This window comes from Hesperophylax consimilis, chromosome 1 (assembly GCF_061612785.1).
Source record: "Hesperophylax consimilis isolate HC1 chromosome 1, BYU_Hcon_1.0, whole genome shotgun sequence".
NCBI classification, from domain to species: Eukaryota; Metazoa; Arthropoda; class Insecta; order Trichoptera; family Limnephilidae; genus Hesperophylax; species Hesperophylax consimilis.
The window spans coordinates 44,585,706-44,600,874 of record NC_142836.1 but is presented as its reverse complement, the minus strand read 5'-3'; the positions used below and the strand labels follow the sequence as shown (position 1 = coordinate 44,600,874).

The following is a 15,169-nucleotide window of genomic DNA, read 5'->3' as shown; positions in this document are numbered from 1 at the left end:
AGAAATGATCGATTACTTTTAAAAAAAATCATTGAAATTAATTGTTATAATCAGAATTAGCTTGCAGATTTCTGTTTGACAAAATACGGTCGTTTTTTTTAATCGCCATTCAAATACGCACAGTGGCGAAAGATTGAGCGCTGGCGCGACGTTTGTTCCTGATCGGCGTAGTCCCGAAATGATTTTTTCTTCTTCTAATGAATTCTCAATTAACCACCGACATTAGAAATTTCACTGAAAATAGCAGAACTTAACTACTCAAATTTACTGTAATCAGTCGCAGTACAAAGATATATATGAGGCGTGATATACCCTGCGGTATTTAGGTGCGTCTGAAGGTGTGCGGAATCAAGTTGTGTACTTATCATTAGATAAGAGTAAAAAAATAACCACTTTAAATACTAAGCAATATTATTTTTTTTATAAATTACATGCATTTTCTTGGTTCGAAGTAAAAAAAATTCCATACTTTTTGTCTTTGATGAAACTGGAATAACAAACTTCACAATTCTTCACTCAAATTTTAAAAGAATATTAATATTTTATCTGTTTTTACACAGAAAAAAATGGTAGTCAAATTCGATAATTTACTACAATAATTACATTTTTAAGTAATGACTGTATTTTTGTCAATGTTTTTTATAATATTCATCTTTGCACTCCATGTTTAAGAATGATCGACTTATTTGGACTTACTGCTTACCAATAAAAAAGTTAAATTTAAAGTTATTCTCAATTAACCACTGGCAAATAAAAAAATTCACTCACTCACTTCAATCCGGAACTGAATTAGTCTGTAATCAGCCTATGTTTTATTATCTATGTTTGATGTATTGTAATCAATAAATTACAGTACATCAAACATAGATAAAACAAGTGCACAAGTTTCATTTTATTTTATGAAAAACTATTTCAAAGCATTTTCATCAAAGTAACATTTAATATTTACCCTTAAAAACAACAATTACCAACAAATGTTTGGGCGCCGAGAGTGGTGTCGCGCCAAATCATCAAAATCCGCCACTGTGCGACGTTATAATATGTATCCGAGATGAATTCGAAATATAGATTGATTAATAAAACGTTTCAGAATAATATTTGGCAAATTTATATAGCGCCGTTTTCGTGAGAAATCACCTCAAGGGCGCGAGAATAGCATAATATTACGCCCAGTTACCAATAATGAAATAAAAATGTCATATTTATAATTATTTTAAGACAAGATATACATCATCTACAAAACATTTAGTCACCAGTTAGGAGAGATTTATTTAAACAATTATAGTTTCTTGTGACAATTTCAAAACTGTTTGTATAAGGTTCATAAAAAATATCATTATTATAAGACCCAAAACCCGCACTAGAAGCAATACCATTATTAGAATATAATTATAAATAATTTTGATTTTTTAAATCCATGTCAAATGTCGACATAACTGCGATGCGACCTCTCCAAAGCGGGTTGGATTAAAAGTCAAAAAAAGACTTCAAACGAGATCAAAAGTTTGAGAAAAAGTTATAAGAGATCAATACGGTAGAGGGAGGGAATATGAAAAAAATCCACCCACAAGTTTAATAAGGTGTCAAAGATCAAGGCAAAAGAACACGCTGGGAAAATATTCTTCGGTAACAAGCAGGGAGTAAGTAGTTACTGGTTCTAGTTACATTAATAAAACTGTGAGAAAAATAACAGCTACTCACAATCATTTTCCTACGAGTAAATACCCATGTATTTCCTCATGGCAGAAAAGTGATGTTATTTTACTAGCTACTACATATATTTATATATTGAGTAGGTAACATTGATTTCAAATGTCCTATTATATATTTGCGAAAGAATGGGTAAGGGAGGGGAGAAAGGCTATATTGGCACCGACATAAAATTAAAAAATATAACTAACTAACTTTTGATTAAATATATATTTGTAGATATCCGAATATGAGATGTTCCGACCAGCTCAAGCGTTGGCTTCTGATAAGGAAGGACCGTCAAGAATCAAAAACGTTAAAAAAATATACGTCAGAATAATGATGAAGGATGGCTTGAGACTGAGATGGCTAGAAGCCGGTGAAGGGAACTTGGTGAAAGAGACCAAATCCCGCAGTCGGATGTAACGACTATGACGGAGTAAGGGAGATGAAGAATTTAAAAACAATGGAATCATTACAATATTCAGCTCCATATCAGGTATCTGGAACCAAAACAGAATGAGCTGGAGATCATCGAGAAGAAGATTTCAGAAAGTGTTATTTCGTAAAATCTCATCGAATTAATGAGACATCTTACAATCACGGTTAATCGGGGGACGGTCAACAGTAAAAATACGGCAGCTGATCCGGTTGCAAAGAACGGTAAACAAACTATCTTCTATTGATAAGCCGATATTATTAATTTGTGGTTTATATTAAATGGCCCAGTATGATGTGAAAGAATTATTGCCACTAATTGTAGGTTATGGTAACTCAAACCATGAATTAAAAGTTCTATTTAAAGATGCCGCGTTTTGCATGTGATATTATTTACATAGAATAATACAATAACTTAAAATCGTCATACCTTATTTGTTGCATTATCAAAAGAAAACATTAATTTCATAGAAAATTATTAAAATTAGAACTCATCCAGTATATAATATTGGATTGAATTGACAAATTTCTATTAGATATTAATTAAGTGAAAATATTATGTAACCGTTTACTTCTGACTTATGGCGGGCTAACCTCTCTTTAAATTATTATAACACGGTTAAGAATAAAGACATTTAATGTGTTGGAATGCAATGCTTGTAATTCGATAGTTGCAGTCATCTAATCTGGGAAAAAACTGCCAATTTACATATTCTAACACGGAGAAATCGGATATTACAAATGAGTTGGCAGATAAAGGTAGAAACACACGATGGGAACACATTCTAAGACGCCCATAGAATTAATGTACATATTAGATTAGACAAGTGAAATTGTACATTTAGCGTAGCGTGTAGATTGTAGAGCGTGACAGATCAGCTGAGTTTTGAGTGACTGCAGGAAGGTTCATCACATCTTCACTACGTTTCAACGGCAGGCACTCCAGAACCCTCGTCAGGAATCTTCTTGGCTGTAATGTAGACAGTTCTTTGGGCGGAGTATAGTCTAGGGCGGAAACTAACTAACTATAAGCGATAACTTTGACGACAGGTTAAAAGGAGTCCGGAAGTATGTTAAAAATGCACAACTGCTGGGAAAATGCCAACACGCAGATGGGCGGCTTCGCGGAGACAGACTCATCTCGTGGCGGTGGTCGTGTCGTCTTTTCATTCAGACGATTCAGGCATTCGACCGATCAACTCATTCATACACAAATATTTCTACATTCTACGTAATTATTCAGTATTAGAAACTTATTCAATTCCTCCGGGTCTGTAAACTAGTGACGGGTGCTAATATAATTTTAATTACTAATATGTAAATAATTTTGTAACAAGCGTAGGAAATAACGCTTTTAGGAAAATTATAGTTAAAATGAATTGAACAATCCTAAGATCTTGAATATATCCGGGACAATGAGACTTTTTAGCGAATAAACGATGAAGATTTAGGGAATCTTGCCATCACCACCACCCAAACAAACATCCAAACCAGTAAGTTTGTGGTTTAACCTTTCCTCGCCGGTGCTGTCAACTGAGTGGACATCGTCTCTAATTACTATATCTATGTAAATGTACTAAACACAGAGTTCGTTTTTGAGGTATTCCTCCGCAAAACATGTATGTATTGAATGAAATAATTACAACATATAAATATTTACCGAGTGTATAGCACCGGAGCACGATGATTTTGTTAACACCGTAAGTGATGGGTTAATACGGGTTTGTGACGTGGCTAAACCGGCGGCACGGACGTTTTGAAAGATACATACTAGGCCCCCTGGATGGATGTACCTTCTCGACTCGCTTAAAAAAAGATGATTTTACCGAAATTGCTGACATTAGCAATTGCTTCATAGAACTAGAAGAATTTGGGGTACAAAAAGAAGGCATCCAGATTAACACGAGAATAGAAGAGATAGGTGTTATGAAGAGAAAGAAAGTAGGCGAGTGGCCACTTTACGAGTTGTACGGTATATTCCCCAGCACCTGCCACATGCAAGATCAGCATAACGCGAACCGAGCACCGTGTACCGTGTAGTGTAAAGTGTGATACCCGTCAACTTAACCTGCGTACACTAGCACTGTGAACTGTGCGTACTGCGTACCTGCAGCCTCAGAGCCTGTACGTGTACATTCTGCCTGCTGATTGCTTCCTGAACAATCGACAAGAGCACCCAGTTCTGAATGGCATAAATTACCCGATGCCTTTTCCAACCTGTTAACTGATCTTTCCCAAACCAATAATTTCATCTAAAATCCAAATAATAACATTGATGGAACTCGAAACACGCTCCTTAATTTATATCATTAAACCTCGAGGGTAATTTGTTTGTTTTAGGGAACAACTCATATAGTCTGACAGAAATCGCTGTCTTACTGTTGTAGTTAGAAATATAATCTAAACGGTGTTAAAAAGAGAAAACCCCACGCTTTATATTCATCTAGAAGTTAGCCACAAAGCAATTAAATTGTGAATCTTTATGAAGCCAAAGGTAGCGACTGCAATTAAAAAAAAAACTTATGACACTTCATGAATTTTTTATTAATTATTTTTATATGAAACGACAACAAGTGAGGTGATAATAACGTTTTTAATACACCTGTCTAAATAATGGTGTGTTTATTTATATTTTTCTTTATCAGTAATTTTAGTTTAAAAAAACGTTAAGTGAGCCATTTTTTATGTTTGCATTAAAAATTCTATTTTTTCCAGGAAAATGTATATATATTTTTTACTAATAATAAAATATGAGAGTCACCGTTGATCACCTTTCAAAAACACCTTTTAGTTTTCGGATACCCTCCAAGTAATGTAAGTAATAGCCGCGTAACAAGTCGGTAACGATGGGTGTCGATCAAGGACGAGAGAAGGGTTCGTTCCAAGTAATGTACCTACTAGCCTCGTAACAAGTCGGTAACGATGGGTGTCGATCAAGGACGAGCGAAGGGTTCGTTCCAAGTAATGTACCTACTAGCCTCGTAACAAGTCGGTAACGATGGGTGTCGATCAAGGACGAGCGAAGGGTTCGTGCGAAATGTACCTATGTACCTACTAGCCTCGTAAAAAGTCGGTACCTATGAGTATCGATCAAGGACGAGCGAAGGGTTCGTTCCAAGAAATGTACCTACTAGCCTCGTAACAAGTCGGTAACTATGGGTGTCGATCAAGGACGAGCGAAGGGTTCGTTCCAAGAAATTTAAAATTAAATAATTATAGTATTTTCAATGCGTAAATATGTACCAAATCAATTTGTACGTCATCTTATCGAATGGGAAACTGTCTGAAGGTTCTTATACTTACTAAACAAAACATCTCTTTAAAAAATATATTTTATTCTAATTATTATAATCTCTAACGTTTTAGTACAATTCCAACGACGTATTTCTACTTCGTAATAAGAGTCAAAAAAATAATCACAAATAAATTAGCTTAATAAGGGCGCATTTTTGTTCAATCCATCATACAAAATTCTAAACAATTATTTTTTCTAAGTTATTATTGTATAGTACATTGTAGATATATCATGCCCTTTAGTGGTATCAGAATATTTTCCATATTTTCAGTTCAAGAAAATGCATCATAAGTTCGGTGTTATAATTATAAATACTTATGTATATATAAATACTTATGTATTTTACAGATGTATTTTGAGTCGACAGGAAAAAGCTATGGAAGGTGTTGTCCAAATATGGAGTGAATACAAATCTGACTCAGGCAATTGCGTCTCTGTATGAGGGAAGCGTTGCATGTGTTAGGGTAAACGGTGGTTTTACGGGGTGGTTTGATATCACAAAAGGTGTTAAACAAGGCTGCGTAATGTCACCGTGGTTATTCAATCTATACATGGATAATTGTATGCAAGAATTGAAAGAGGTGGGATTGGGCGCGAATTTGAATAATTTGAAAGTATGTTGCCTGTTGTATGCTGATGATGCGGTGCTGATTGCTAATAGTATAGAAGATCTACAGTCTCTCGTGTCTAGGATGAACGAAGTATGCATGAAGAATGAGTTAATGATGAATGTAAGTAAGTCTAAAGTAATGGTGTTTGAAAGAGAGAGTACGAAAACAGTGTGCAATATAATTGTGAATGAGGAATACTTGGAGCAGGTGGATGAGTTTGTGTATTTAGGAAGTATGTTTACGAGAGATGGGAAGGCCGACAGAGATATTGAAAGAAGGGTAAATGCAGGTAATTCCGTTAATGGAGGACTGAACGCCGTTGGCGCTAACAAAAAATTGTCCAAAGAAGCGAAGTTAGCAGTCCACAACGGAGTGCTGGTACCTACCTTGATGTATGGAAGTGAGGCATGGAACTGGCAAAGAAAGGATGAAAGTAGATTAAATGCTGTTGAAATGAGATCCCTGAGGCGTATGTGTTGTAAAACCATGTTTGATCGTGTGAGGAATGTGGAGATCCGCAAAGAGTGCAAGGCTGATGTAAGCGTAATGAGTAAGATTAAGAAAGGGACGCTTAGATGGTTTGGGCATGTAGAGCGAATGAGCGAAGATAAGAGTGTAAGGAGGATATATGATGCAAATGCGAATGGTAGCAGAAGTCGGGGACGCCCGAGGAAGACATGGCACGATCAAGTAATCAGATACTCGAGTCGGGCCATGTCAAGAATCAGAATAATAGAAGAGTATGTATAAGACGATGTTTTTTTTTTTTTTTGCCGGTAACCCGGGCGTTTATTGACATCAATATTTGTTTACTATATTAATATTTGTTTTTTATATGAATGTGAATGAGGCAAGAAGTGTGTGCCAAGACCGAGTTGTTTGGCGGTCCGTCCTCTCTGCCTACCCCTGCGGGGAAACGGCGTGATGGTTAGTTAGTTAGTTAGTTATTTTACAGAAAAAAGAAAAAAAAACTAACCGGATTATGATATTCATGAAACTTTCTAATACGAAATAAGAACGAAAATCGGCAAATACGAATACTTTTGTTGATGTTGGGGACTGCTGTTGGACTAAAAAGAATCCAGTTGATAGGCTTTGAATGGCCCCGACCGTGACAGAAGGCAGGAGACAAGAGACAAGCAGCAGCTAGGGGTTAGACAATCAGTTCTCGTAAGCAGTTTCAGGTAGGTACCCAATCGATTAAATCTCCTTCTTTCTCGTAAGCAATGCAAGTAACAGAGGTTATAGCGGAACTCTCGACAGCAGGTCCGTAAGAACCAGCACACACCGCCAAACCTGGTTTGTAGTTCCCCAGCATCGCACGAATATAAAGTCGAACTTAGATTATCGAAATCAACAATGCAAACTTGAGTGATTTGTTTGCGAGAGAAACCCATATATTGGATCTAAGGAAAAAAACTAGTGCGTTCCACATCAATTTAAATCGTCTACAATCTACAGCATTTAATGCACTAGGAGATTGGTACGATGTGATATATTGGAGAACCTAACAGGGGAGACATTTAATGTAGAAGCAAAAAATATAACGTGAAAATGACAACGTAAAACCCCCCACAGACGACTTGGTTGGTCCAACCGTTGCGTTTCAACCGTTTTTGCGTACAGACGACGCGATGGTAGGTTAAATTTTGTCAGTTCCTACTCTGGGGAACACACGCAGCATAATTCACATTTAAAAAAAAATATTATCAAAATGGTCCACGGAACGAAAAAAAAAAATTCAAATAATGCAACTAAAATAATTCAGTAGCGATTAAATATATGATCGTAGTATCCCACAAGCAAGTTAAATCCTTATAGAATGTCAAAAACTCCCCTTTCGTTACTCATTCCTGGCATTTTATTTATTTAACACATAGAACGACGGCTCCCTAGGCAGACTGAGTAAGGTTGGTTCTACCGCTCAACCACGCTACACGATCCAACTTGGTTGGACGGTTAGGTGGTTGGATGCTCTCGCGGTACAACCATTCAACTTGATTGGCATGCCCCTTACCGCATACAAAACATCTCCGCACGATTCAACTTAACGTTCAACTCAACCAGATTGATACAACCGCACAACCAAATTGAATAAGTCACTCTCTTACTCATCAGTCCACTTGCTCTTGCCAGAAGAAATCTAGAATCTGTGACATTCATTCGGATTGTGGTCGTCCGGATTATCGGAGATCAATTGATCTCACTTGCGGCGACAGCATACGGCCATACGGATAGGGCAGCGGGCAGTGGACACTGGACACTAGACGCACTCCTCACTCTCGGCATTGCCGCTATTATTGTGCTGTGCGGTTGTTAAAACGTGCAGGGTGGACAATGGACACTGACAGAGGGCGGTGGAAACATGAAGCAGGGGTCACCAATAATAGATCGATTTCAAACGACTCGATTCAAAATACTTTTTTCATTTCAATTTCCTCAAGAACAGTTAAGTTTTCCCTATTACTACAACTGCTAAATAGTATATCTACACATGAATAGTAATACCGATAAAGGTTATTTTTATTATGTTTAGGAATATAAGAATAATTATTTGTAAGATTTTAAAATCAATAAACCAACTTCACAATAGGGTTATTTCACTTTTTTTAAATTCTTCATGTTCGTTTTTATTAGTGAATTCGGCGGCGCACAGTGGGCTGAAAATCGCCTTTCATAGACATAGAGACTTGAATTTTCAAGGGTATTTTTTTTGGCTACAAATGGATTCTGCTGATCATTACTATGCTATAAAATGTCGTACGAAGCAATTGCGTGTACAAATGAAGGAGTTATAATTTTTTTAAGAAAAATTTGTATGGCGCTGACATTAAAAATGAAGCTATCTCTGGAATCATAAGGTTGGCCGTTCTATCTTTACACACAGATAATACTACTATTTATTTGTATTTTTTTGACATACTTCATATTGTGGCGCAAGGTGCGATTTTTTTTTTTAAATCCTCAAAGTTGAAAAAAACCCTTTTTAATGTTGATGATTCATTTTAATGCTTAAATGATTTTAGGCTTGCAGTGTAAATAAAATATTGTAAACTAGACAAAGCATACTCATATGTAAAGCATTTAAGCATTAAAATGATTCATCAACAAAAAAAAAAAAATTTTTCAACTTTAGGATTTAAAAAAAAAAAATCGCACCTTGCGCCACAATATGAAGTATGTCAAAAAAATACAAATAAATAGTAGTATTATCGGTGTGTAAAGATAGAACGGCCAACCTTATGATTCCAGAGATAGCCTCATTTTTAATGTCAGCGCCATACAAATTTTTCTTAAAAAAATTATAACTCCTTCATTTGTACACGCAATTGCTTCGTATGACATTTTATAGCATAGTAATGATCAACAGAATCCATTTCTAGCCAAAAAAAATACCCTTGAAAATTCAAGTCTCTATGTCTATGAAAGGCGATTTTCAGCCCACAGTGCGGCGTCGACGTCATGCCAGGCGACGTTGGTGACAGCCGCCTTACCAGAAATCGGCGTTTTCTATGTCATAACGACGCTGTATCCAGTTGGAACCGTTTCAGAATGTGCGGTTTTAGATCGTTTTTAAAATCATTAATTATGAATGAAAATATTGAAATAACATATTTTTAGTGCGCTGATCAGAATCAGAAAAATAAACTTTAAATATTCCACACATTTTTAAAGGTATTCATAGTTCGTGAAAATACCCCAATGAGGTATAATTATATATAGGTACTTTTCGATATTTGGTCGATCTACATACCACAATGTAAGCAAAAACCGGTCGGTGGATGAGTTGACATCGCGTTTGTCAACTTTGTGTGTTCAATTCCTCGGCTGGCTAAGTCCTCCATCACAACACAAGCAACATTTTACGCTTACTGTGGTGGTAGTAGGAGATTTTCAAATATTGTCAGGTTTTTCATAAGCCGGGAATGTTTGTCTTTCTTTAAAAAAAAAATAAACAATAAGAACAGTAAAAACAATAAAAGTAAGTACTTAATTTTTTTTCACCAAGAGATGGCATTCAGCCAGTTTGATTTTATGTTTCAAGGTACAGTTGAAAATGTCTACATCTCGTAGGATATTGAATGTTTTGCAGATACGTCCCATTAATACATTGCTCGCATTATTAGACATAATATTAGTATGTAGATGTCCAACCATTGTGTTATTGTAAATCAAATTGCGACATCAATTCGGATAAGTGTTCATAATACGTCATATGATGAAAATGAATTGGACGAAAGCAGGAAGGACATCCCTACTCTATTGACGGAATGCTATTTGATAAATACAGTCATTTACTATCCTTCACCTCCCTTCTAGAAGTTCGTTCCATGGCAGAGAAACCTTGTTACTGAACCCGCTTGCACAGCGCGGGTGTAAACTAGCGCCCTTGTTTAATTATAGACTTACGGAATGCAATACGTCTGTGTGAAAGCACTGTGAAACAATACTTAACTAGGGTTAGAATGCAATGGTCAATAATCATATTCTTGTGATGATTCACATAATTACATAAAATTTATTTGTGCTATGCTGAGGTATGCTGCATATATCCCTGTTATGGTGGAGGAATGATCATGAACATGACATGCACACACACAGTTGCATATGAACAGTTCCACACACACAAGTATTCAGAAAAATGACATTGTATTAGTACATAGTAGGTTGGGATAGTTTCTAAAGAGTTTTATGTTACTGCCAAATAACATAGATAGGCACTCGGGCGATTGGTGTCATATATATATATATACACATATGCCATATTATTTAATTAATACCATTCTTTTACGATTATGCCTGGTCTGTAAAATCCTCGGAAATGCAAATTACCCAATTTTAATGACACTTTATTCGAAAATACTTATTTTCCTAATATTATTAGATTCTCATATTTTGTCATGTTTTGTCTCAAATTTGCCATTTACCTCCAAGCTATGACAACTAAGAAAAAAACATTCTATTTTTATATACAGGTGTCCGGAGGTAAAGTGCATTTCGGGAGGTGATTCTACATGATGGTAGACGTAAAAAAATAAATAATTTTTTATAAAAATGTACTATCATGTAGAATCACATCCAGAAGTTAGTGCACTTTACCCCCGGACACATTGTATGTAGATACTGCGCCCGTCGTACGTGCGCTGTCCATTTATTTTCATAAAATAATAATGTGGTCACTCCCAAAGCTTAGCTTAATTTAAGGTTTTCAATTGCGGAAAAATATTACGACCAAACTAACGAAACATGTACAATATGTATAGTCCCCAAAGGGTTTAAGACAATGAATCCACCTAGCCTAGACTACTGTATTTTTAGGTTCTATAAATTTGGTGGGACCTTCTGGAAACCAAGGAGGAATGGAGAGGAGAGATGAGGCCCTCTTCTCTCGTGAGACCTTCAGGGAACCACGGGGGATTGGAGAGGAGAGATGAGGCCCTCTTCTCTCGTGGGACCTTCAAGGAACCACGGGGGATTGGAGAGGAGATATGAGACCTGGGAAGACACCAGTTGGAACCAGAAGACATAGCCACATATCCAATGACAACCCTGGTGAACTTTATAAAAGGGACCAGGTGACTGTTAAAGGAATGAGGTAAAATGGGAGTTAGCGCAATGGGCCTATGCCTAATGTGCTCACGGGAACTATGTGTAAATGATGAAACATGCAATTAATATACACTTTTTTTAAATACGTATAATGTATACTATGTATAAGGCTTGTATTAGGACACAGGTAGCTATGTATATAATTAAAAGCTATAAATAAACAATAAACTGAGTATGAAAGATACGAGTAGTTACAATACAAATAAACATTATAATAGAAAGTTGTACAAAGGATTTCAATAAGTGTGTATAATAGTACTAAAGAAGTAAGTAGGTACTATGAAAGTAGGTAGTACACATAAAGAAGAGGGTCGGTGGGTGGCTTTGTTTTTTAAACCCTTTAAAGCAGAATGTTGATACTTCTTAGTTAAATTTTGCAAACCTGATGTTCAAAATAATAGGAAAATCATCGTCTTCATCTGAATAATATAAATAAAATAAAATTCAGATTTCAAAGATTGGTTGCACCTGCATTGGGTGGGAGGAAGATAAGAGTGGGTTGAAAGGCTGTTTGGTGGTAATGTTGTGTGGGTGGACTACTAAGGGAATGTGGAGGAAGAAAGAAAGCTCATGTGGGTTAAACAAAACATAATCACACAATATACCTATATTACTCTATGCGATAAACAAGAGAAAAACATCCAAAATAATGAGATTTATATCAAACAAAATGCAATACAAATGAAAGTTTATCATCCAAATCTTATTATACATCACACAGTACAAGCTATAAACTGAAGAAAATAACAATTACAATTTAGTGGCATGGTAAAGGAAATAAAAATAATTATGTATAGAAGTAATAATACAAGGTGTGTTTGGAAAAATGGTAGACTGAATCACAGGTGGAGGCTGGTAGAACTATAATAAATTAGTAAAATTAATTATGTAAAGGTATGTTTAACCCTTCCAATACCAGCGTTCTTCATCAAGAACATAAAAGAATAGAAAATGTTGATTTTGTGAAACAAATCGTCCCGTATTTTGCATATCGCTCGCTTGTGAAAGATATTCCTTACTACGTCTATTTTTTCTGCTAGGTTGCAATCTTTAATCCAGCGACAAATAATATGGTAAATATTGCTTGGATTGGGATTCATTATTTTTATTATTATTTTTATGTTATTTTTATATTTATGCATTATTTTTATGTTAACTTTATATTTATGCACGTTACAATGTAAATAAATATATTTTTTTAAATTAAACATTTGTTTGCGTGGTACTTTTGGTTAAGAAGATTAAAATAAGAATATTCTAAATAAACTAGGAAACAACCAATACAAGAGACAGTTCTCAAAAGATATTATTCTACGCTGACGCAGTCTTCCTTAGCGTATAGTCTAAAATTCAAGTGGATTAGACGTAGGATGCTCAGATGCAGTGAGACAGATCCAGATTAATCTTATTACTAAAAGAACTGCCTTACTAGCCTTTCAGAAAGAGTTATGCTTAGCGAACACTTCTGTATTGTTTATGGTTATTTTCATTCAACAAAAGAATAAATAATGTTCGATAAACCAAACCAATCATTTTAAATTGAAAACAAAATCTACACTTTCCATGCAAAAAAAAGACAAAGCAATAAAATCCTAAATAATAGTACAATATGTATAATAATCAGTTTGGCGGGTTTCATAAACTGTATGAAACAACCTACGTAGCTATGAAATGATAAACTAATGTTTATTAGACAAGATTATTATTAATTAAAAGAATAATTTTGATGCAATAAATAAATAAATCAGTTTTTTCGGGCTCTATGGTACCAAATGGGCTGAAATTTTGGAACAGTGATAAGAATCATGCTCCAAATCGAAATCAGTCACAAAATCTCCTGGTAAACAACAAACGTCAGACCGTTTTGTTAACAGCTTATAAAATTTTAACCATTTAAATTAAATGTAATGAAATAGATAGATCACCTATTTGCATTTTTTAAGGGAAATTCAGTTCCTAACTTTGGAAAAAATATTTTTTTATATTTTTTAAGGAACTGCGAGTAACAACATAATTATGATAACTCAATCAATTATTTGAAAACCACAAACAAATAATACTTAAAATGATTATGAATGATATGTAAACAATATTTGAAGAAAAAAATATTTATTGAATAATACCTTTATTTATAAGACAAATAAATGCCAATCAAAAAATATATTTAAATAATGGTTTATCGTGCGTGGACAAAAGTTTCCTGCTGATCTGTAAATTTTTCCTGGGAATAAAATTTACTAAGAATGTATGTAAGTGTTGTGTCTTTTGTAAATAAAGAGAGGCAATGAGTAATTAGTATTTACCTTAAATACTTCAGAAAAAAATCCCGATCCAATCTTCTCGGGTATGAAGTCATCGAAGGGGTAGAGAGCCGCCACGGCGGTGCGCAGAGCCTTGCAGGAGGAGCCCGTGACCCGCCGGTCGCTAGAGGGGCCCGTGGCGGCGGCCGGGCCTCCGCTGGCCGGAGATCCAGTGCCCAGAACCCCCTTGCCCCCCTCATTCACTGAACCACACTGTCTCTTGCTATTGACACTAACTAAGGAACTGCTACTGCTGTTTGCAGAGTCTGAATCAAAAGATTGCAATTTGGGGTCGCTATCACTTTGGCTCGGATCAGTCAGTCTTGTAACGCTGGAGACGGTGCCCAGGTCTCGGCTGAACTTGGTCAGCTTCCGATGCTTGTGGGAGCCTCCTTCCTTGTCCAGGCCCTTCGCCGATCCAGGGTCCACCCTCGTCCCTTCCGCTCCACTACGTGCACCCTCATTGTGATCTTCATTTATAGGATCTCGGTTTCTTTTGAATTTTGACAGTTCATGATCTTTATTTGTGAAACTTTCCGCTATCTTCAAAACTTTGGACGATCTCAATCTAACGTTGTTTTCTTCCATCGGGGGAGACTTTTTAATATTCCTGTAGCCCCCATCGCTCGTTTCATTCAGTTGCATTATAGATAGGAATCTTTAATTGAAATACCGTAATTATGTCTCAAAATCATACCTGGTTGACTAGCCGATCTCGTACATGTTGACTTACTTCTCTTTGCGGTGGCAAGTTGTACAATCGGACGAGATAACACTTATTATCATATCGTCAGGCTGTCTTTATTTTACGAAAAGTTATTGTCTTCTTACGGTGTTTTATTCGAAAATAGGGTACGCTTTAATAACGAGTAAATCTTTGAAAAGCCAACCACTGGAAATGTCATCTTTATTCGGAGAAATTCTCGACACTTCAATCAGATGATAAATAACACAAATGTCAGATAAAATTTGATCTGGATATTTTTGATACCAATACCAAAACACACGAACACGCAATGACACAATTAGCTGCCAAAAATATCTGTGTGCTGGGATTTGAATAAGTGCAATTACGACTCAGCAGTTTCAGCGATTAATTCAATCCAATTCAAATTACGAAGAGAACAAAATACACAAATGATGCTTTCACCAAACGAACTATCAACTTCTGTAGCTGCCATTTTAGACCATCTCTAGTTCAAGTAATTTTATGCGTGACGCATGTT

The 15,169-nt window shown here is 35.7% G+C and overlaps 1 protein-coding gene across 1 annotated transcript in view; it reads right to left on the bottom strand.

The window, feature by feature from the left end:
* cdi (serine/threonine kinase) overlaps nt 1-15,137 on the bottom strand; it is an 88,569-nt gene extending 73,432 nt beyond the window's left edge. Inside the window, exon 1 of the mRNA XM_089634618.1 lies at nt 13,947-15,137. Coding sequence (XP_089490744.1) covers nt 13,947-14,588 — 642 coding nt within the window. The 5' untranslated portion in view covers nt 14,589-15,137. The remainder of the gene's footprint in view (nt 1-13,946) is intronic.
* Between the last annotated feature and the right edge of the window lie 32 nt (nt 15,138-15,169).